Genomic DNA, 24583 nt, shown 5'->3' with positions numbered 1-24583 from the left:
ATGTTCTCCTTGTCCGGAAGGAGAGGTACGGTAGTGCCATGCCTGGCCAGCTCATCTGCAATACAGTTGCCTGTAATGTTCCGGTGACCCGGGACCCAAATCAGGTAAATTTTAAACTGCAGAGCAATCTCGTGCAGAGATTTGCGGCAGTTTGATATGGTGTGGGAGTTTGTATTGGTCGAGATAATCGACCTGATAGCCGCTTGACTATCACTATAGATGTTAATCAGTTTATTCTGACAGTTTGCATCGTTCAGAAGCATCAAAGCTTCAATTATGGCAAATACTTCCGCCTGGAAGACGCTACAGTGATCCGGAAGTCTGAAGGATTTCCTGATATTAAGTTGTTCGGAGTATATAACTCCTCCGACTTGATTATTTAATTTTGAGCCGTCAGTGTAGAAATTGACTGCCTCTGTAGGGCCCGGCTGGCCTTGTTCCCAGTCTTCTCTGGTTGGGAGCAATGGTTATTTAACGTAAGATTACGATAAGTATGTAAGCTTAATCTACCGAGTGTTGTATGTAAATGGCTCAGCATTTATAACGATATATAAATAATCGCCAGTTCGATGTCACCTGGGTAAAGTTCACCCTAGCCCGTTGCTGCTACCACCGCTCCACCTACAGATCCTTAACCCGGATGTCGGCACTCTGCTGCCAATGGTCGAACACGCAGTGAGGGAAGGCATTTCCAACAGATCTTACAGGCCTTGGTCACATCGTTGTCATGCTGTATCCTTCAGACAGATCTCCAAATGCGGCTCACCGGTACCGGCAAAAATGTGCTCTCCGGACTTCTCGATGATGCACTGCATCATTGGACTTGGTCAGGCGCTTCAGACCCTACGCCAGCTTGGGCAGATCGGTAGGGTTCTTGGGCTCCACAGGGGATAGGAGGAGCTTCTTGACCTGAAATCGAACGAGAAGATAGTACGAAATTAGTAATTTCAAATATTGTATTCTTCACTGTTTAATCTGTAAAAATTTTAAATATTCTATAAGTGTATGAAGATATGTAAATCACAAATTACATTGACAATTATTTTCTTTCCCTGCCGATTCGAGTAAGGGTCGCGCCCCTGTAACTTCTGTAGTTCCATGACTATACCGTCGCATTGCAAACTCACATCCTTGATCTGCTCTGAGGGACAGCTTGGAAAACTAGAGGCGCTTTAGTCTCCTCTTCACGGCCGACGGACTGGTGTACTTTTTGTGGCCAAGGCAAGATGTTTAACTGGTGAATTCGACGCTCTTATTCGACGTCGTTGACAAGGTCTTACAATCGTCTATCTCAGATGAAACCTGCTAAGGACTGTGTGCCCGCTTGGGCGTGCTGATGGGAGCTGGCCCGGTATTCGCGGGAGAAGCATTGATGAGGGCTCTGGAATAGTGTATCGCTGAAGATAGATGTCTCCGAAATAGTGAGGTTGTTACCGTACAGAGATAGCTCTAAGAACTTGAGGCGCTTCAGTGATAAACCCTTCCATGCGTGGTGTCCATTGAGGAACTTGCCTTTTCATTTGCTGGGCGTTCCGGACTCTGCAGTTGCTCCCCATCGACCACGCCCGCGGTATAGAAGGTTTGCTTAATCTCGAGCCCAGGCGGCAGGTTGAACACTAGATTTTCTCCACCACCGCTGACATCTACTGTCGATGCCTCGTTGGCAAAGTCCAGCTGGCGCTGCTCCTGCTTCACCTGCAGCTGCAGCACGTTCTTTATATCCTCCTGCCCCGCTCCATCGTCCTCCAGCTTTGTCCAACAAAGGTTCTGATGGTGCTGTTGCTGCTGCTGCAGGGTGCTTTGTATCACAGATGAATAGGCCACAGTAAGGGGCGCCTGCCTCCGACCGCCTTTGTACCGGGGACGCCGTCTTGTGGACGATCACCTGGGCCTGCGGTGTGCTGACCACGTCCACGGCATGTAAATTCGTGATGGGCGATCCATCTGCGGAGCTCAACGCTGGGCTCGCATATTGCGCCGGATAGGATCCCGCCGGAACTGGCACTGCCAGCGGCACCGGACTGCCATCCTGCTGCTCAACTATTGTCGCTCGGAACGGCTGGCCATCCTTGCGCGTCACCTTGACCTTCCGGCCACCGATCATGTAAACGGTGTCCGGCTCTGTTTCCGCCTCGGCGATCTCCTGTTGCAGTTGCTGCTGGAGCTGCTGCTGTTGTTGCTGCGCTGCCTGCTGTTGTTGTTGCAGTTGGATCAGTTAAATCGAGTCGTTGTAGGCTTTTAATTGCTTTTCCTGCTTAATCTGCACTTTGTCGGCCACCAGGTTGAGCTGTTGCTGCTGCGCCTGCTGCTGTTGCTGTTGGGCCTGTTGTTCCTCCAGAGCTGCCGGCGCTGGCGGGCACGATGCGGTTGTAGGCGTAGGACCAGGGACTGGAGTTGGGATCCATGGTTGGCTTGGACTCTTCTACTGCTGTTGGCTGGTAATTTTTAGACGTTATAGAATCGGAACTGTCGGTCTGCTCGGGCCCAGCATTATCTTCACATCGGACTGCACAACGCACAATTTCGGACGCAGCGTTACGTTTTTTTAGATTCGGTGCATAACTTGTTTGTGGATGAAACAATCTCCAAAATGCCCGCTCTGCTGCCAACCGGCCAAGGTGATTTGCAACTTTCTAGGTAAGTTTTCGCATTTCCTCACTCCTTTCTATTTCATCCTTTCTCTCTCCAGACGACCTCTCTCGCCTCTCGTCTCTCTCTCTCTCGCCCTTCAATCGTCCTCCGCCGGCTGAGCCTGGCTTCACGCTGGCAACACTCGAGAGCTGGTGTGGAGAGGACTTCGCATTTGCTTCGCTGCAGGTGAGTATTTTGGTGTCGTTTGGCTGCTTCCTGTATTAACCCAGTATGAATTTCAGGATGCTGGAGCTGCCATGTATGCCCCTTACTTCTGGCCCCTGTTTCAGCCGCGTTTCCCGTTTATGCCGGTTTTCAAACTCCGTTTTGTTCATTTTATTCAAATTTTATTTCGGCCGCTCCTCGAACACTCTCGTGCCCGCCAGCCCCAACCTCTCTCCAGACGCGCACGCTGCGCCTGCCGCCCATGATGCGAGCCTCCTGTACCACCGGTGCCTCCGCGATCCCTTCGGGCCACACCGGCTCCGCGATCTCTCGCCATCGCTGGCCCTCCGGCGCCGACACCGTCCGCGACAACTTCGGCCGGGCCACCACCTCGGACACTTCGGGCGCCGAGTGCTGCCGCTTGAGCGGAGGACGGCCGTTTTCCACGGGCTCAGGATTTCGCCACAATGAAACAGGTTCGTGATGCAGCCGAATCGTATTTCGTTAATCGATGTCGGCCAAATACGAGCAAGAAAGAGTATTCACCGAAAGCCAGCAACTTCGAGCAGAAACCAGACAGCGATGTTAAACCACCAAGGACAAAGGAATCCGTTATATGCTACAACTGCGGAGAAAAAGGACACTTTGCCAATTCGTGTCCAAAGGAGAAGAAAAAGTCACGCTGTACCAAATGCAACAAGTTCCACGAGCCAAATGGAAGTTGCCAAGCCACCAATGTCATGCGTGTAGGAGCCGCAAATCAGGACAAACTTTTCACAAGGAAAATCTGCGTAAACTCGCACGATTACAGCGCCTTCATCGACACGGGTAGTCAAGCCAGTCTCATCCGACAATCGGTTGCCGAGCAAATAAACGCCAAGCGCCACAAGTGCTCTATGAAGATTAGAGGCATTTGCGGAGGTTCATGTATCCTCACAGAAGCGATGACTGTGGATATGGATATCGATGGGAAGACGATTACAGCGAAAGTGTATATAGCAGACAACGATATTTTGCAGGAGGACTTTCTGTTGGGACAGGAAGTCATCATCTCCGCTCATCTCGAGCTCAACTTTGAGTCAGGCGATTCTAAAATCGAACGAGCAGTCCATCAGCCAACAACCCCTGTAAGCACCAATATCGGGAAGCTGCTAGAAAATTTTAAGAACGAAAAAAAATTTAAACAAATGCGCAGCTTACTGGAGAACTTCGCCGATGTTTTCTCGGCAGGATTGGAAGGCATAGGAAAGACAAGCGTGGTCAAAGCAGACATCACCGTCGAAAGCAATCAGGTAGTAGCACAAGCCCCATACCGAGTATCCGAGCCAAAGAAAGAAATCGTAAGCAGCATGGTCGACGAGCTGCTAAAGCAGGACATCATCACGTTGTCCACATCAGAGTACGCCAGCCCGGTGGTGCTCATCAAGAAGCCGAATGGTAGCGATCGAATGTGCGTCGATTACCGCCACCTAAACAAGCTGATCAAGAAGGAGAATTTTCCAGTACCGAACATCGAAGAACGTCTGCAGCAGGCGAAAAGGTTTAAGTACTTCTCATCCCTAGACCTCAACAGTGGATACTATCAGATAGAGATAGTCCTAGAGAGCCGAAAGTTTACCATCACCACAGATGGATTATACGAATTCAAGCGACTTCCGTTCGGATTGAAGAACGCACCTGCGGTTTTTAATCGACTCATGGCAAAGTTACAAAAGAGAGTGCAGAAAGGCGACATGATACACTACATGGACGACATCCTTATTGGCAGTCAAACATTTGATGAGATGTACGAGCAGCTTGAGAGGATCCTAAAAGTTTTAAAGGAGTGCGGATTAACGCTAAACCTGGACAAATGTGAGTTATATAAGCAGTCAATAACATTCCTTGGTCACCAGATACACGCAGAAGGAAGACGAACGCCATCAGAATGTTCCCGAAACCAGCCAATGTTACCGATGTGAGAAAGTTTTTGGGTCTCACTGGTTATTTCCGAAAATTCGTTGCTGGATATGCCATAATTTCAGCGCCATTAAGAATCCTATTGCGCAAGGATCAGCCGTTTTCGTGAAAAGCGCCACAAGAAGAAGCCTTCGACAAATTAAAAAAATGTCTAATATCAAATCCAGTTGTCACCAGCAATCGTCTAGCCGCAGAGCATAAACTACATACCGATGCCAGCGCCGTTGGTTTAGCCGGAGTTTTGCTACAACGTGAGGCCGAGCTACTTCTAAGCCGGAGAAAAATTACCACAGCTACGAACTTGAGGCTCTAGCCGTCGTGGAATCGTTGGATCGATTCAAATACTACATTTATGGCAAAAAGATAAAGGTTATCACCGACTGCAATGCTCTAAAGACGTCGATGGAGAAACGAGAACTGATACCCCGGATTGCAAGATGGTGGTTACGCATTCAAGAATTCGACATAGATATCGTTCATCGAGAAGGAACACAGATGAACCACGTAGACGCACTCAGTCGAGCTCCGTTCGAAAATGCTCGAGAGATGGATACCGCAAGTCTGAAAATAGCAAAAACGATAATCGATGAAGAGGACTGGCTATTTTCCATACAACTACAGGACGAGAAAATACAGAAAATTGTCGCAAACATGAAATTGGAAAAGAAATCTGAGAGCGTCGAGTATGTGATGGAGCAAGATCGCTTGTTTCGAAAACATGGCAACAATTTATTATGGGTTGTGCCGAAGCAGTTGAGATTCCACATTTTACATGAATGTCACGATAAGGCCGGACATATGAGCACGGATAAGACTATGGCAAGAATTCTAAACTTATTTTGGTTTCCCCGAATGCGAAACTATGTCAAAAGCTACATCAAATCCTGTGTGGGCTGTGCGTTTTATAAAACACCAGGTGGACGTCAGGAAGGTCATACCACTACGATGACATTAAGCCGATTCCCTTTTCCACGATACACATGGACCACCTGGGGCCATTTCCGAAGAGTTCCAAGAGAAACGAGCATATTTTGGTAATAGTCGATGCATTCACCAAGTTCAGAATGTGCCATTCAGCACGGGCACATCACGCAAATTGGAGCCGCGCTATAAAGGACCTTTTATAATCAACAAGGTCCTGCCGAACGACAGATATCTTGTAGAAGATATCCCTCACGCACAACGAAAGCAGAGACACTACAAGTCGGTGTATTCGTCCGACAAGATGAAGCGCTGGTGTGAGCTGCCACCGGAGGAGCCCGATGAAGATGACGACTTTGAAGATGATCCACCCCATAAATCCTGCGAGGACGCAGAGATTTGTCAGGAGATTCCGACTGTGAACAGCGCCTAATATAGTATATACCAAACCTTCGATATTAGTGTAGAATAAGTCCCTTTTTATAATGTTACCAGACTCTGAAAATGTAAGGTAGTCGAGACAGAGTCGTACTCAAGAGCAGAACGTGCGCAAAACACTTATAGTTATAATTTCTATATGTAACCTTATATCCAACACAACTATCCTAAAATAAACCTACACCACACGAAAAGCTACCCTTCTCAGTTCAGAAGTGGGATCAGTGTGGTTGGATATGTGTGAAGCGGAGGAGTTGTGCCAAGAACTCTAAGAAAGCAGCAAGAATCGTCGGCGTGGAAAGTTTGCAATGGGATGTGTTCCCAGGTCTATGTGACAGCTTAAATTGCAAATTACGGATGTGTTCCAGTTCTACGTGGCAGGCGGATTCAAGGAAAGCAGATCGGGAATCTTAGTGAACCCGTGGAGTCAAGCACATCAGTTAGATCAGGATTCTTAGTGAGCCTGTGGCCGCAGAAGTCTCAAGAGCAGCAGAAGTCTCAAGAGAAGCCAAAGCACATACACACAAAGCGGTTGTGAGTATTTGTGAATTTTCTAGAAGCCGGAGCACATACATGCATACAAGGAGTTTGTGTGTATTGGTCAAGTGAGAAAGCGGATGCAGAACTTTGTGAGGTACATATAGTTGTCTCGCTCGCAAAGAGGACTGCCAACCTAGTCGCTAAAACAACATTAAAATGCCAAAGATAGCAGATCTTAAAGGCGACGTTTTAAGATTCTCGCTGAGATCTAGAAACGTGCCAGTTTCGGGCACCAGAGCCGAATTGGTTAAAAGACTAATAGAGTTTGAACAATCGGAGGACGTAGAACTGCCAGCAGCAGTGGGTATCAACATGCAGCAAGAAGAAACGATGTCAGCACAGTCAGCGGCAATTTCACAATTGCAAAACGAGATGAAGGAACTAAAGGACATGTTAGCTCAACTAGTTACCGTTCAAATGGGAAACGCAGCAGCAGCACATGCAGGAAATCAGCAACAGCACCCAATAATCGATTTGGATATCAACGAGATCAACAACGAGAGCATTCCTGTACAGGCTACTAACAACGTGAGGCAAGCTTCAGTCAAGGAAATTGCTAACACCTTGCCAGAATTTGATCCCAACGACGACAACGCCATTTCAGTCAATCAGTTCATCGATCGTGTCAACAAAGTGGTTGATGCCTACCAGTGGGACGAGAAGTTCCTGTTACTCGCCATTTATACAAAGCTTAAAGGTCCAGCCAAGATGTGGCTTGATTCATCACCCATTCTACACACTACGTGGAAAAACTTCGCCGAAGCTATACAGGATGCGTTCGGAGCAAATCCAGACGAAGCAGAAGTGCATTTCAACATGGCCAATGCAACCAGGTGACCAAAGGAGACGGTAAAGGAGTACTGTTTCAGGATGTCAGCCCTTGGGGTGCGCTACAAGCTCAGCGAGGCAGCGATCATCAGATATGTTCGCGCAGGTCTACAGCATCGTGAATTGCAAAACAGTATTGCAGCAATTCATTTCGCCACAATGAAACAGGTTCGTGATGCAGCCGAATCGTATTTCGTTAATCGATGTCGGCCAAATACGAGCAAGAAAGAGTATTCACCGAAAGCCAGCAACTTCGAGCAGAAACCAGACAGCGATGTTAAACCACCAAGGACAAAGGAATCCGTTATATGCTACAACTGCGGAGAAAAAGGACACTTTGCAATTCGTGTCCAAAGGAGAAGAAAAAGTCACGCTGTACCAAATGCAACAAGTTCCACGAGCCAAATGGAAGTTGCCAAGCCACCAATGTCATGCGTGTAGGAGCCGCAAATCAGGACAAACTTTTCACAAGGAAAATCTGCGTACACTCGCACGATTACAGCGCCTTCATCGACACGGGTAGTCAAGCCAGTCTCATCCGACAATCGGTTGCCGAGCAAATAAACGCCAAGCGCCACAAGTGCTCTATGAAGATTAGAGGCATTTGCGGAGGTTCATGTATCCTCACAGAAGCGATGACTGTGGATATGGATATCGATGGGAAGACGATTACAGCGAAAGTGTATATAGCAGACAACGATATTTTGCAGGAGGACTTTCTGTTGGGACAGGACGTCATCATCTCCGCTCATCTCGAGCTCAACTTTGAGTCAGGCGATTCTAAAATCGAACGAGCAGTCCATCAGCCAACAACCCCTGTAAGCACCAATATCGGGAAGCTGCTAGAAAATTTTAAGAACGAAAAAAAATTTAAACAAATGCGCAGCTTACTGGAGAACTTCGCCGATGTTTTCTCGGCAGGATTGGAAGGCATAGGAAAGACAAGCGTGGTCAAAGCAGACATCACCGTCGAAAGCAATCAGGTAGTAGCACAAGCCCCTTACCGAGTATCCGAGCCAAAGAAAGAAATCGTAAGCAGCATGGTCGACGAGCTGCTAAAGCAGGACATCATCACGTTGTCCACATCAGAGTACGCCAGCCCGGTGGTGCTCATCAAGAAGCCGAATGGTAGCGATCGAATGTGCGTCGATTACCGCCGCCTAAACAAGCTGATCAAGAAGGAGAATTTTCCAGTACCGAACATCGAAGAACGTCTGCAGCAGGCGAAAAGGTTTAAGTACTTCTCATCCCTAGACCTCAACAGTGGATACTATCAGATAGAGATAGTCCTAGAGAGCCGAAAGTTTACCATCACCACAGATGGATTATACGAATTCAAGCGACTTCCGTTCGGATTGAAGAACGCACCTGCGGTTTTTAATCGACTCATGGCAAAGTTACAAAAGAGAGTGCAGAAAGGCGACATGATACACTACATGGACGACATCCTTATTGGCAGTCAAACATTTGATGAGATGTACGAGCAGCTTGAGAGGATCCTAAAAGTTTTAAAGGAGTGCGGATTAACGCTAAACCTGGACAAATGTGAGTTATATAAGCAGTCAATAACATTCCTTGGTCACCAGATACACGCAGAAGGAAGACGAACGCCATCAGAATGTTCCCGAAACCAGCCAATGTTACCGATGTGAGAAAGTTTTTGGGTCTCACTGGTTATTTCCGAAAATTCGTTGCTGGATATGCCATAATTTCAGCGCCATTAAGAATCCTATTGCGCAAGGATCAGCCGTTTTCGTGAAAAGCGCCACAAGAAGAAGCCTTCGACGAATTAAAAAAATGTCTAATATCAAATCCAGTTGTCACCAGCTATCGTCTAGACGCAGAGCATAAACTACATACCGATGCCAGCGCCGTTGGTTTAGCCGGAGTTTTGCTACAACGTGAGGCCGAGCTACTTCTAAGCCGGAGAAAAATTACCACAGCTACGAACTTGAGGCTCTAGCCGTCGTGGAATCGTTGGATCGATTCAAATACTACATTTATGGCAAAAAGATAAAGGTTATCACCGACTGCAATGCTCTAAAGACGTCGATGGAGAAACGAGAACTGATACCCCGGATTGCAAGATGGTGGTTACGCATTCAAGAATTCGACATAGATATCGTTCATCGAGCAGGAACACAGATGAACCACGTAGACGCACTCAGTCGAGCTCCGTTCGAAGATGCTCGAGAGATGGATACCGCAAGTCTGAAAATAGCAAAAACAATAATCGACGAAGAGGACTGGCTATTTTCCATACAACTACAGGACGAGAAAATACAGAAAATTGTCGCAAACATGAAATTGGAAAAGAAATCTGAGAGCGTCGAGTATGTGATGGAGCAAGATCGCTTGTTTCGAAAACATGGCAACAATTTATTATGGGTTGTGCCGAAGCAGTTGAGATTCCACATTTTACATGAATGTACATATGAGCACGGATAAGACTATGGCAAGAATTCTAAACTTATTTTGGTTTCCCCGAATGCGAAACTATGTCAAAAGCTACATCAAATCCTGTGTGGGCTGTGCGTTTTATAAAACACCAGGTGGACGTCAGGAAGGTCATACCACTACGATGACATTAAGCCGATTCCCTTTTCCACGATACACATGGACCATCTGGTGCCATTTCCGAAGAGTTCCAAGAGAAACGAGCATATTTTGGTAATAGTCGATGCATTCACCAAGTTCAGAATGTGCCATTCAGCACGGGCACATCACGCAAATTGGAGCCGCGCTATAAAGGACCTTTTATAATCAACAAGGTCCTGCCGAACGACAGATATCTTGTAGAAGATATCCCTTACGCACAACGAAAGCAGAGACACTACAAGTCGGTGTATTCGTCCGACAAGATGAAGCGCTGGTGTGAGCTGCCACCGGAGGAGCCCGATGAAGATGACGACTTTGAAGATGATCCACCCCATGAATCCTGCGAGGACGCAGAGATTTGTCAGGAGAGTCCGACTGTGAACAGCGCCTAATATAGTATATACCAAACCTTCGATATTAGTGTAGAATAAGTCCCTTTTTATAATGTTACCAGACTCTGAAAATGTAAGGTAGTCGAGACAGAGTCGTACTCAAGAGCAGAACGTGCGCAAAACACTTATAGTTATAATTTCTATATGTAACCTTATATCCAACACAACTATCCTAAAATAAACCTACACCACTCGAAAAGCTACCCTTCTCAAATAGAATCGGATATAGGCATTCCATAAACTTAAAAAAATCTGCTCAGTGCAGGGCCGTAAATAGATTCCTTTCCAAAAAAGAAATTAAAGGCAGCACTGCATTTGAATTTAGAAATAAATTGATAAATTTGGCCAACACAAACAGGGCGCTAATTGGTAATGATCAAATGATCAATAAACATTTTTCCTATTACCGGAATTTTATATCAGAGGAAAACGCAAAAGAGGATTTTGATAAAGATCCCTTTAAAGATACCTTTGATATGAAATGTAAGAATTTTTCACACTTCATTCAGTTTCTATCGACGAAACTCGAAGTGTATGTACAGAGAACACATAAGTCTTTTGGTGAATAACATCAAGAAGGATACATTGCATTTAGATGCAACGGGATGTGTTGTGCAACGAATGAAATATGTGGAGAAAAGAATTCTCCTGTACTCATTGGTTGGACATGTTCCAGAATATAATATGGTATATATGGTATAATATGGTATATCTAATCACTTTACATATGATATTGTTCGCTTTTTAAGCGAGCTAAATAGGTGTTGTAAAGTGTATAAGTTAAAGCTGCCAATATGCAAACGAATAATAACCGACGTCAGTATGGCTATTATTCAAGCCATTTTGAATGAATTTAACGATCTAGATAGTGACATATTACACTAGGATGCGTTCAATTTTGCACAAGTCACTATGCCAAATTAATGTGTGCTGATATCGACAGAACCGTTGGATTGGCTAGTATTGAGTTAAGAGATTTTGTTAGAAATGCTCTTGGTCTCAAGACCGTTAAGCAGGTGGGCTTAAAATCACGGTATGGGCATGTTTCTCGTACAGTAGTGTGGGCCCCATCCGTTTGATCGATGCGATCATGGACCAACATGTTTACGTAAATATACTGAGAACCCCCACTCGTTGTAATTATTTATTTATTTATTTATATAAAGCTAGCTGAAATTTAAAACTATAGGCTAACTAAATTAAGAACATTTCAATTTTAAACTTAATTTTGGTTTTTTTATGGAATGTGATGAAAACATGACGTGGTCGGGGGTTGGGTTTGAGATAATGTTGATGGGGTTAAGCGAATGGAAGGATTCTTATCTGGGTTGGGATAAGGAAGGACAGTGTATAATGATATGTTGGATATTGGGGAGTGGTGGCAGAATGGGCATGTGTTGGGAAGTTGTCGATTACTAGATGTGTTACAAATTGCTAAACTAGTGACGATTTTTCCGTATTTGCGCGTGGGTGAGCTTAAGTTAAAGACACAATGGTTAGGTTAGGTTAGGTTAGAGCGGCTGCCAAATCATTGACACACTTAGTCCTTAAAAGGTCCATTGTGGTACCGCGTGGATCTGTATCCCCTTTCTTAAAAATCTGCTGCCATTATTGCAGCTGGCTTAGCATAATTCCCATCCGGTTGCTTTAATGAATTTTATTATTCGTTTTAGGCTTATGTTCGCCAGTTCGGATAGACTGTTCATGAAGGGATTCCCTAAGTGGTACAGTCTAGATCTGCACAGGGCCGCGCAGGAACAGAACAGGTGTTCCACCGTTTCCTCTTCCTCCTCGTCCCTGCAGCTTCTGCAGAAATCGTTTCGGGGCGCGCCCAATCTGCTTGCGTGTGTGCCAACCAACCAGTGGCCTGTTAACACTCGTATTACCATTCCGCACTCGGTACGGTTTAGTCTTAATAGTTCCGAAGTTCTCTTCGCGTCGATGATTGGCCATGTCTGGCGAGAGATGCGACAGTGCTTAACATGTGTCCATGCTAGGCTCGCAAGTTTCTTGTATTGATTTCTAATGTTAAGCTTGCAGGTGGTTATCGGCATACCGATGTTCTCCTTGTCCGGAAGGAGAGGTACGGTAGTGCCATGCCTGGCCAGCTCATCTGCAATACAGTTGCCTGTAATGTTCCGGTGACCCGGGACCCAAATCAGGTAAATTTTAAACTGCAGAGCCATCTCGTGCAGAGATTTGCGGCAGTTTGATATGGTGTGGGAGTTTGTATTGGTCGAGATAATCGACCTGATAGCCGCTTGACTATCACTATAGATGTTAATCAGTTTATTCTGACAGTTTGCATCGTTCAGAAGCATCAAAGCTTCAATTATGGCAAATACTTCCGCCTGGAAGACGCTACAGTGATCCGGAAGTCTGAAGGATTTCCTGATATTAAGTTGTTCGGAGAATATAACTCCTCCGACTTGATTATTTAATTTTGAGCCGTCAGTGTAGAAATTGACTGCCTCTGTAGGGCCCGGCTGGCCTTGTTCCCAGTCTTCTCTGGTTGGGAGCAATGGTTATTTAACGTAAGATTACGATAAGTATGTAAGCTTAATCTACCGAGTGTTGTATGTAAATGGCTCAGCATTTATAACGATATATAAATAATCGCCAGTTCGATGTCACCTGGGTAAAGTTCACCCTAGCCCGTTGCTGCTACCACCGCTCCACCTACAGATCCTTAACCCGGATGTCGGCACTCTGCTGCCAATGGTCGAACACGCAGTGAGGGAAGGCATTTCCAATAGATCTTACAGGCCTTGGTCACATCGTTGTCATGCTGTATCCTTCAGACAGATCTCCAAATGCGGCTCACCGGTACCGGCAAAAATGTGCTCTCCGGACTTCTCGATGATGCACTGCATCATTGGACTTGGTCAGGCGCTTCAGACCCTACGCCAGCTTGGGCAGATCGGTAGGGTTCTTGGGCTCCACAGGGGATAGGAGGAGCTTCTTGACCTGAAATCGAACGAGAAGATAGTACGAAATTAGTAATTTCAAATATTGTATTCTTCACTGTTTAATCTGTAAAAATTTTAAATATTCTATAAGTGTATGAAGATATGTAAATCACAAATTACATTGACAATTATTTACTTTCCCTGCCGATTCGAGTAAGGGTCGCGCCCCTGTAACTTCTGTAGTTCCATGACTATACCGTCGCATTGCAAACTCACATCCTTGATCTGCTCTGAGGGACAGCTTGGAAAACTAGAGGCGCTTTAGTCTCCTCTTCACGGCCGACGGACTGGTGTACTTTTTGTGGCCAAGGCAAGATGTTTAACTGGTGAATTCGACGCTCTTATTCGACGTCGTTGACAAGGTCTTACAATCGTCTATCTCAGATGAAACCTGCTAAGGACTGTGTGCCCGCTTGGGCGTGCTGATGGGAGCTGGCCCGGTATTCGCGGGAGAAGCATTGATGAGGGCTCTGGAATAGTGTATCGCTGAAGATAGATGTCTCCGAAATAGTGAGGTTGTTACCGTACAGAGATAGCTCTAAGAACTTGAGGCGCTTCAGTGATAAACCCTTCCATGCGTGGTGTCCATTGAGGAACTTGCCTTTTCATTTGCTGGGCGTTCCGGACTCTGCAGTTGCTCCCCATCGACCACGCCCGCGGTATAGAAGGTTTGCTTAATCTGGAGCCCAGGCGGCAGGTTGAACACTAGATTTTCTCCACCACCGCTGACATCTACTGTCGATGCCTCGTTGGCAAAGTCCAGCTGGCGCTGCTCCTGCTTCACCTGCAGCTGCAGCACGTTCTTTATATCCTCCTGCCCCGCTCCATCGTCTCCAGCTTTGTCCAACAAAGGTTCTGATGGTGCTGTTGCTGCTGCTGCAGGGTGCTTTGTATCACAGATGAATAGGCCACAGTAAGGGGCGCCTGCCTCCGATCGCCTTTGTACCGGGGACGCCGTCTTGTGGACGATCACCTGGGCCTGCGGTGTGCTGACCACGTCCACGGCATGTAAATTCGTGATGGGCGATCCATCTGCGGAGCTCAACGCCGGGCTCGCATATTGCGCCGGATAGGATCCCGCCGGAACTGGCACTGCCAGCGGCACCGGACTGCCATCCTGCTGCTCAACTATTGTCGCTCGGAACGGCTGGCCATCCTTGCGCGTCACCTTGACCTTCCGGCCATCGATCATGTAAACGGTGTCCGGCTCTGTTTCCGCCTCGGCGATCTCCTGTTGCAGTTGCTGCTGGAGCTGCTGCTGTTGTTGCTGCGCTGCCTGCTGTTGTTGTTGCAGTTGGATCAGTTAAATCGAGTCGTTGTAGGCTTTTAATTGCTTTTCCTGCTTAATCTGCACTTTGTCGGCCACCAGGTTGAGCTGTTGCTGCTGCGCCTGCTGCTGTTGCTGTTGGGCCTGTTGTTCCTCCAGAGCTGCCGGCGCTGGCGGGCACGATGCGGTTGTAGGCGTAGGACCAGGGACTGGAGTTGGGATCCATGGTTGGCTTGGACTCTTCTACTGCTGTTGGCTGGTAATTTTTAGACGTTATAGAATCGGAACTGTCGGTCTGCTCGGGCCCAGCATTATCTTCACATCGGACTGCACAACGCACAATTTCGGACGCAGCGTTACGTTTTTTTAGATTCGGTGCATAACTTGTTTGTGGATGAAACAATCTCCAAAATGCCCGCTCTGCTGCCCACCGGCCAAGGTGATTTGCAACTTTCTAGGTAAGTTTTCGCATTTCCTCACTCCTTTCTATTTCATCCTTTCTCTCTCCAGACGACCTCTCTCGCCTCTCGTCTCTCTCTCTCTCGCCCTTCAATCGTCCTCCGCCGGCTGAGCCTGGCTTCACGCTGGCAACACTCGAGAGCTGGTGTGGAGAGGACTTCGCATTTGCTTCGCTGCAGGTGAGTATTTTGGTGTCGTTTGGCTGCTTCCTGTATTAACCCAGTATGAATTTCAGGATGCTGGAGCTGCCATGTATGCCCCTTACTTCTGGCCCCTGTTTCAGCCGCGTTTCCCGTTTATGCCGGTTTTCAAACTCCGTTTTGTTCATTTTATTCAAATTTTATTTCGGCCGCTCCTCGAACACTCTCGTGCCCGCCAGCCCCAACCTCTCTCCAGACGCGCACGCTGCGCCTGCCGCCCATGATGCGAGCCTCCTGTACCACCTGTGCCTCCGCGATCCCTTCGGGCCACACCGGCTCCGCGATCTCTCGCCATCGCTGGCCCTCCGGCGCCGACACCGTCCGCGACAACTTCGGCCGGGCCACCACCTCGGACACTTCGGGCGCCGAGTGCTGCCGCTTGAGCGGAGGACGGCCGTTTTCCACGGGCTCAGGATTTCGCCACAATGAAACAGGTTCGTGATGCAGCCGAATCGTATTTCGTTAATCGATGTCGGCCAAATACGAGCAAGAAAGAGTATTCACCGAAAGCCAGCAACTTCGAGCAGAAACCAGACAGCGATGTTAAACCACCAAGGACAAAGGAATCCGTTATATGCTACAACTGCGGAGAAAAAGGACACTTTGCCAATTCGTGTCCAAAGGAGAAGAAAATGTCACGCTGTACCAAATGCAACAAGTTCCACGAGCCAAATGGAAGTTGCCAAGCCACCAATGTCATGCGTGTAGGAGCCGCAAATCAGGACAAACTTTTCACAAGGAAAATCTGCGTACACTCGCACGATTACAGCGCCTTCATCGACACGGGTAGTCAAGCCAGTCTCATCCGACAATCGGTTGCCGAGCAAATAAACGCCAAGAGCCACAAGTGCTCTATGAAGATTAGAGGCATTTGCGGAGGTTCATGTATCCTCACAGAAGCGATGACTGTGGATATGGATATCGATGGGAAGACGATTACAGCGAAAGTGTATATAGCAGACAACGATATTTTGCAGGAGGACTTTCTGTTGGGACAGGACGTCATCATCTCCGCTCATCTCGAGCTCAACTTTGAGTCAGGCGATTCTAAAATCGAACGAGCAGTCCATCAGCCAACAACCCCTGTAAGCACCAATATCGGGAAGCTGCTAGAAAATTTTAAGAACGAAAAAAAATTTAAACAAATGCGCAGCTTACTGGAGAACTTCGCCGATGTTTTCTCGGCAGGATTGGAAGGCATAGGAAAGACAAGCGTGGTCAAAGCAGACATCACCGTCGAAAGCAATCAGGTAGTAGCACAAGCCCCATACCGAGTATCCGAGCCAAAGAAAGAAATCGTAAGCAGCATGGTCGACGAGCTGCTAAAGCAGGACATCATCACGTTGTCCACATCAGAGTACGCCAGCCCGGTGGTGCTCATCAAGAAGCCGAATGGTAGCGATCGAATGTGCGTCGATTACCGCCGCCTAAACAAGCTGATCAAGAAGGAGAATTTTCCAGTACCGAACATCGAAGAACGTCTGCAGCAGGCGAAAAGGTTTAAGTACTTCTCATCCCTAGACCTCAACAGTGGATACTATCAGATAGAGATAGTCCTAGAGAGCCGAAAGTTTACCATCACCACAGATGGATTATACGAATTCAAGCGACTTCCGTTCGGATTGAAGAACGCACCTGCGGTTTTTAATCGACTCATGGCAAAGTTACAAAAGAGAGTGCAGAAAGGCGACATGATACACTACATGGACGACATCCTTATTGGCAGTCAAACATTTGATGAGATGTACGAGCAGCTTGAGAGGATCCTAAAAGTTTTAAAGGAGTGCGGATTAACGCTAAACCTGGACAAATGTGAGTTATATAAGCAGTCAATAACATTCCTTGGTCACCAGATACACGCAGAAGGAAGACGAACGCCATCAGAGTGTTCCCGAAACCAGCCAATGTTACCGATGTGAGAAAGTTTTTGGGTCTCACTGGTTATTTCCGAAAATTCGTTGCTGGATATGCCATAATTTCAGCGCCATTAAGAATCCTATTGCGCAAGGATCAGCCGTTTTCGTGAAAAGCGCCACAAGAAGAAGCCTTCGACGAATTAAAAAAATGTCTAATATCAAATCCAGTTGTCACCAGCTATCGTCTAGACGCAGAGCATAAACTACATACCGATGCCAGCGCCGTTGGTTTAGCCGGAGTTTTGCTACAACGTGAGGCCGAGCTACTTCTAAGCCGGAGAAAAATTACCACAGCTACGAACTTGAGGCTCTAGCCGTCGTGGAATCGTTGGATCGATTCAAATACTACATTTATGGCAAAAAGATAAAGGTTATCACCGACTGCAATGTCTAAAGACGTCGATGGAGAAGCGAGAACTGATACCCCGGATTGCAAGATGGTGGTTACGCATTCAAGAATTCGACATAGATATCGTTCATCGAGCAGGAACACAGATGAACCACGTAGACGCACTCAGTCGAGCTCCGTTCGAAGATGCTCGAGAGATGGATACCGCAAGTCTGAAAATAGCAAAAACGATAATCGATGAAGAGGACTGGCTATTTTCCATACAACTACAGGACGAGAAAATACAGAAAATTGTCGCAAACATGAAATTGGAAAAGAAATCTGAGAGCGTCGAGTATGTGATGGAGCAAGATCGCTTGTTTCGAAAACATGGCAACAATTTATTATGGGTTGTGCCGAAGCAGTTGAGATTCCACATTTTACATGAATGTCACGATAAGGCCGGACATATGAGCACGGATAAGACTATGGCAAGAATTCTAAACTTATTTTGGTTTCCCCGAATGCGAAACTATGTCAAAAGCTACATCAAATCCTGTGTGGGCTGTGCGTTTTATAAAACACCAGGTGGACGTCAGGAAGGTCATACCACTACGATGACATTAAGCCGATTCCCTTTTCCACGATACACATGGACCACCTGGGGCCATTTCCGAAGAGTTCCAAGAGAAACGAGCATATTTTGGTAATAGTCGATGCATTCACCAAGTTCAGAATGTGCCATTCAGCACGGGCACATCACGCAAATTGGAGCCGCGCTATAAAGGACCTTTTATAATCAACAAGGTCCTGCCGAACGACAGATATCTTGTAGAAGATATCCCTCACGCACAACGAAAGCAGAGACACTACAAGTCGGTGTATTCGTCCGACAAGATGAAGCGCTGGTGTGAGCTGCCACCGGAGGAGCCCGATGAAGATGACGACTTTGAAGATGATCCACCCCATGAATCCTGCGAGGACGCAGAGATTTGTCAGGAGAGTCCGACTGTGAACAGCGCCTAATATAGTATATACCAAACCTTCGATATTAGTGTAGAATAAGTCCCTTTTTATAATGTTACCAGACTCTGAAAATGTAAGGTAGTCGAGACAGAGTCGTACTCAAGAGCAGAACGTGCGCAAAACACTTATAGTTATAATTTCTATATGTAACCTTATATCCAACACAACTATCCTAAAATAAACCTACACCACTCGAAAAGCTACCCTTCTCAAATAGAATCGGATATAGGCATTCCATAAACTTAAAAAAATCTGCTCAGTGCAGGGCCGTAAATAGATTCCTTTCCAAAAAAGAAATTAAAGGCAGCACTGCATTTGAATTTAGAAATAAATTGATAAATTTGGCCAACACAAACAGGGCGCTAATTGGTAATGATCAAATGATCAATAAACATTTGTCCTATTACCGGAATTTTATATCAGAGGAAAACGCAAAAGAGGATTTTGATAAAGATCCCTTTAAAGATACCTTTGATATGAAATGTAAGAATTTTTCACACTTCATTCAGTTTCTATCGACGAAACTCGAAGTGTATGTACAGAGAACACATAAGTCTTTTGGTGAATAACATCAAGAAGGATACATTGCATTTAGATGCAACGGGATGTGTTGTGCAACGAATGAAATATGTGGAGAAAAGAATTCTCCTGTACTCATTGGTTGGACATGTTCCAGAATATAATATGGTATATCCTGTGGCGCATGCCATTTTGTCTAATCACTTTACATATGATATTGTTCGCTTTTTAAGCGAGCTAAATAGGTGTTGTAAAGTGTATAAGTTAAAGCTGCCAATATGCAAACGAATAATAACCGACGTCAGTATGGCTATTATTCAAGCCATTTTGAATGAATTTAACGATCTAGATAGTGACATATTACACTAGGATGCGTTCAATTTTGCACAAGTCACTATGCCAAAATAATGTGTGCTGATATCGACAGAACCGTTGGATTGGCTAGTATTGAGTTAAGAGATTTTGTTAGAAATGCTCTTGGTCTCAAGACCGTTAAGCAGGTGGGCTTAAAATCACGGTATGGGCATGTTTCTCGTACAGTAGTGTGGGCCCCATCCGTTTGATCGATGCGATCATGGACCAACATGTTTACGTAAATATACTGAGAACCCCCACTCGTTGTAATTATTTATTTATTTATTTATATAAAGCTAGCTGAAATTTAAAACTATAGGCTAACTAAATTAAGAACATTTCAATTTTAAACTTAATTTTGGTTTTTTTATGGAATGTGATGATTTTCATGACGTGGTCGGGGGTTGGGTTTGAGATAATGTTGATGGGGTTAAGCGAATGGAAGGATTCTTATCTGGGTTGGGATAAGGAAGGACAGTGTATAATGATATGTTGGATATTGGGGAGTGGTGGCAGAATGGGCATGTGTTGGGAAGTGTTCTAGTTCTACCTAGTCGTAGCTGGTGTTCTAATTATATTTTATTATTTATATATATATACTTCTGAGCAGATGTATTATTTTAGAGTAGATACTTTAAAAGTGTGTATATAGTTTTTCCGTTCATATAAGTTAGTCGATTACTAGATGTGTTACAAATTGCTAAACTAGTGACGATTTTTCCGTATTTGCGCGTGGGTGAGCTTAAGTTAAAGACACAATGGTTAGGTTAGGTTAGGTTAGAGCGGCTGCCAAATCATTGACACACTTAGTCCTTAAAAGGTCCATTGTGGTACCGCGTGGATCTGTATCCCCTTTCTTAAAAATCTGCTGCCATTATTGCAGCTGGCTTAGCATAATTCCCATTCGGTTGCTTTAATGAATTTTATTATTCGTTTTATTTTTAGGCTTATGTTCGCCAGTTCGGATAGACTGTTCATGAAGGGATTCCCTAAGTGGTACAGTCTAGATCTGCACAGGGCCGGGCAGGAACAGAACAGGTGTTCCACCGTTTCCTCTTCCTCCTCGTCCCTGCAGCTTCTGCAGAAATCGTTTCGGGGCGCGCCCAATCTGCTTGCTAGGCTCGCAAGTTTCTTGTATTGATTTCTAATGTTAAGCTTGCAGGTGGTTATCGGCATACCGATGTTCTCCTTGTCCGGAAGGAGAGGTACGGTAGTGCCATGCCTGGCCAGCTCATCTGCAATACAGTTGCCTGTAATGTTCCGGTGACCCGGGACCCAAATCAGGTAAATTTTAAACTGCAGAGCCATCTCGTGCAGAGATTTGCGGCAGTTTGATATGGTGTGGGAGTTTGTATTGGTCGAGATAATCGACCTGATAGCCGCTTGACTATCACTATAGATGTTAATCAGTTTATTCTGACAGTTTGCATCGTTCAGAAGCATCAAAGCTTCAATTATGGCAAATACTTCCGCCTGGAAGACGCTACAGTGATCCGGAAGTCTGAAGGATTTCCTGATATTAAGTTGTTCGGAGTATATAACTCCTCCGACTTGATTATTTAATTTTGAGCCGTCAGTGTAGAAATTGACTGCCTCTGTAGGGCCCGGCTGGCCTTGTTCCCAGTCTTCTCTGGTTGGGAGCAATGGTTATTTAACGTAAGATTACGATAAGTATGTAAGCTTAATCTACCGAGTGTTGTATGTAAATGGCTCAGCATTTATAACGATATATAAATAATCGCCAGTTCGATGTCACCTGGGTAAAGTTCACCCTAGCCCGTTGCTGCTACCACCGCTCCACCTACAGATCCTTAACCCGGATGTCGGCACTCTGCTGCCAATGGTCGAACACGCAGTGAGGGAAGGCATTTCCAATAGATCTTACAGGCCTTGGTCACATCGTTGTCATGCTGTATCCTTCAGACAGATCTCCAAATGCGGCTCACCGGTACCGGCAAAAATGTGCTCTCCGGACTTCTCGATGATGCACTGCATCATTGGACTTGGTCAGGCGCTTCAGACCCTACGCCAGCTTGGGCAGATCGGTAGGGTTCTTGGGCTCCACAGGGGATAGGAGGAGCTTCTTGACCTGAAATCGAACGAGAAGATAGTACGAAATTAGTAATTTCAAATATTGTATTCTTCACTGTTTAATCTGTAAAAATTTTAAATATTCTATAAGTGTATGAAGATATGTAAATCACAAATTACATTGACAATTATTTTCTTTCCCTGCCGATTCGAGTAAGGGTCGCGCCCCTGTAACTTCTGTAGTTCCATGACTATACCGTCGCATTGCAAACTCACATCCTTGATCTGCTCTGAGGGACAGCTTGGAAAACTAGAGGCGCTTTAGTCTCCTCTTCACGGCCGACGGACTGGTGTACTTTTTGTGGCCAAGGCAAGATGTTTAACTGGTGAATTCGACGCTCTTATTCGACGTCGTTGACAAGGTCTTACAATCGTCTATCTCAGATGAAACCTGCTAAGGACTGTGTGCCCGCTTGGGCGTGCTGATGGGAGCTGGCCCGGTATTCGCGGGAGAAGCATTGATGAGGGCTCTGGAATAGTGTATCGCTGAAGATAGATGTCTCCGAAATAGTGAGGTTGTTACCGTACAGAGATAGCTCTAAGAACTTGAGGCGCTTCAGTGATAAACCCTTCCATGCGTGGTGTCCATTGAGGAACTTGCCTTTTCATTTGCTGGGCGTTCCGGACTCTGCAGTTGCTCCCCATCGACCACGCCCGCGGTATAGAAGGTTTGCTTAATCTCGAGCCCAGGCGGCAGGTTGAACACTAGATTTTCTCCACCACCGCTGACATCTACTGTCGATGCCTCGTTGGCAAAGTCCAGCTGGCGCTGCTCCTGCTTCACCTGCAGCTGCAGCACGTTCTTTATATCCTCCTGCCCCGCTCCATCGTCCTCCAGCTTTGTCCAACAAAGGTTCTGATGGTGCTGTTGCTGCTGCTGCAGGGTGCTTTGTATCACAGATGAATAGGCCACAGTAAGGGGCGCCTGCCTCCGACCGCCTTTGTACCGGGGACGCCGTCTTGTGGACGATCACCTGGGCCTGCGGTGTGCTGACCACGTCCACGGCATGTAAATTCGTGATGGGCGATCCATCTGCGGAGCTCAACGCTGGGCTCGCATATTGCGCCGGATAGGATCCCGCCGGAACTGGCACTGCCAGCGGCACCGGACTGCCATCCTGCTGCTCAACTATTGTCGCTCGGAACGGCTGGCCATCCTTGCGCGTCACCTTGACCTTCCGGCCATCGATCATGTAAACGGTGTCCGGCTCTGTTTCCGCCTCGGCGATCTCCTGTTGCAGTTGCTGCTGGAGCTGCTGCTGTTGTTGCTGCGCTGCCTGCTGTTGTTGTTGCAGTTGGATCAGTTAAATCGAGTCGTTGTAGGCTTTTAATTGCTTTTCCTGCTTAATCTGCACTTTGTCGGCCACCAGGTTGAGCTGTTGCTGCTGCGCCTGCTGCTGTTGCTGTTGGGCCTGTTGTTCCTCCAGAGCTGCCGGCGCTGGCGGGCACGATGCGGTTGTAGGCGTAGGACCAGGGACTGGAGTTGGGATCCATGGTTGGCTTGGAGTCTTCTACTGCTGTTGGCTGGTAATTTTTAGACGTTATAGAATCGGAACTGTCGGTCTGCTCGGGCCCAGCATTATCTTCACATCGGACTGCACAACGCTCCAAATAGCACGAGCGGTTTTTATGTTGAATTTCGGACGCAGCGTTACGTTTTTTTAGATTCGGTGCATAACTTGTTTGTGGATGAAACAATCTCCAAAATGCCCGCTCTGCTGCCCACCGGCCAAGGTGATTTGCAACTTTCTAGGTAAGTTTTCGCATTTCCTCACTCCTTTCTATTTCATCCTTTCTCTCTCCAGACGACCTCTCTCGCCTCTCGTCTCTCTCTCTCTCGCCCTTCAATCGTCCTCCGCCGGCTGAGCCTGGCTTCACGCTGGCAACACTCGAGAGCTGGTGTGGAGAGGACTTCGCATTTGCTTCGCTGCAGGTGAGTATTTTGGTGTCGTTTGGCTGCTTCCTGTATTAACCCAGTATGAATTTCAGGATGCTGGAGCTGCCATGTATGCCCCTTACTTCTGGCCCCTGTTTCAGCCGCGTTTCCCGTTTATGCCGGTTTTCAAACTCCGTTTTGTTCATTTTATTCAAATTTTATTTCGGCCGCTCCTCGAACACTCTCGTGCCCGCCAGCCCCAACCTCTCTCCAGACGCGCACGCTGCGCCTGCCGCCCATGATGCGAGCCTCCTGTACCACCGGTGCCTCCGCGATCCCTTCGGGCCACACCGGCTCCGCGATCTCTCGCCATCGCTGGCCCTCCGGCGCCGACACCGTCCGCGACAACTTCGGCCGGGCCACCACCTCGGACACTTCGGGCGCCGAGTGCTGCCGCTTGAGCGGAGGACGGCCGTTTTCCACGGGCTCAGGCCACACCCAGGGTCCTCGCTCCAGAGGCTCCGCGGTTACTGCGCTCCTGGTAGGCGTTGGCGTCGATGGCCCTGTCCTTGGCGTCGTTGGTCCGGTGCTCGGCGTCGGTGGTGCCCACTGCTCCGGTCTGCCACTGGTCCTGGGGTCCAGCGGGCTCACCCGGGGACCACATTCTTCCCAGATCCGGGGTTCTTCCGTCGCTGCCGTCTCCTCCGCGGGTCCCTCCGGGCAGGTCCAGACAACCGTCTGCTGTCGCCACCTTACCCCTTCGGCCACGAACGTCCGGGTGCTGTGGCTCACGTGGGCCGCCGGTATGTCTGTCCGGATGTGTTGCTGCTGCGGTGGTGGCTGCTGCTGCGGTGGTGGCTGCTGCGGTGGCTGCTGCTGCGGTGGTGGCTGCTGCTGCGGTGGCGTCCACTGTGGTGACCCCTCGTACCGCGGTGTGGGCGGGATTTCGGGCAGCCACCGCGGAGGCGAGGGCGCCCAATCGTCTGCCACTTCTTGCGGCGCTGTCGGAGCTGATCACCGGATCGGGGACGCCCCGCCCGGAGATCCGCCGCGAGGTTCGGGTAGGCCGGGCTGCCGACCATCCTTGCCCCGGGCTAGATCCTCCG

At 47.4% G+C, this 24583-nt stretch overlaps 1 protein-coding gene across 1 annotated transcript; it reads right to left on the bottom strand.

Annotated features, from left to right (window-relative positions):
* Nucleotides 1-21533: 21533 nt before the first annotated feature.
* Nucleotides 21534-23683, bottom strand: LOC139353683 (regulatory protein zeste-like). The gene is made up of 5 exons (XM_070998017.1): nucleotides 23575-23683; nucleotides 22957-23078; nucleotides 22549-22878; nucleotides 22170-22478; nucleotides 21534-21599 (listed from the first exon to the last, which is right to left on the bottom strand). Exons 1-5 carry the CDS (start codon nucleotides 23681-23683, stop codon nucleotides 21534-21536), a joined length of 936 nt encoding a protein of 311 aa, XP_070854118.1.
* Nucleotides 23684-24583: the final 900 nt, after the last annotated feature.

The sequence above is a fragment of the Drosophila suzukii genome, chromosome Y (genome assembly GCF_043229965.1).
Source record: "Drosophila suzukii chromosome Y, CBGP_Dsuzu_IsoJpt1.0, whole genome shotgun sequence".
Lineage (NCBI taxonomy): Eukaryota > Metazoa > Arthropoda > Insecta > Diptera > Drosophilidae > Drosophila > Drosophila suzukii.
The sequence above is the reverse complement of the archived record's forward strand: the minus strand, read 5'-3'. Positions and strand labels throughout refer to the sequence as shown.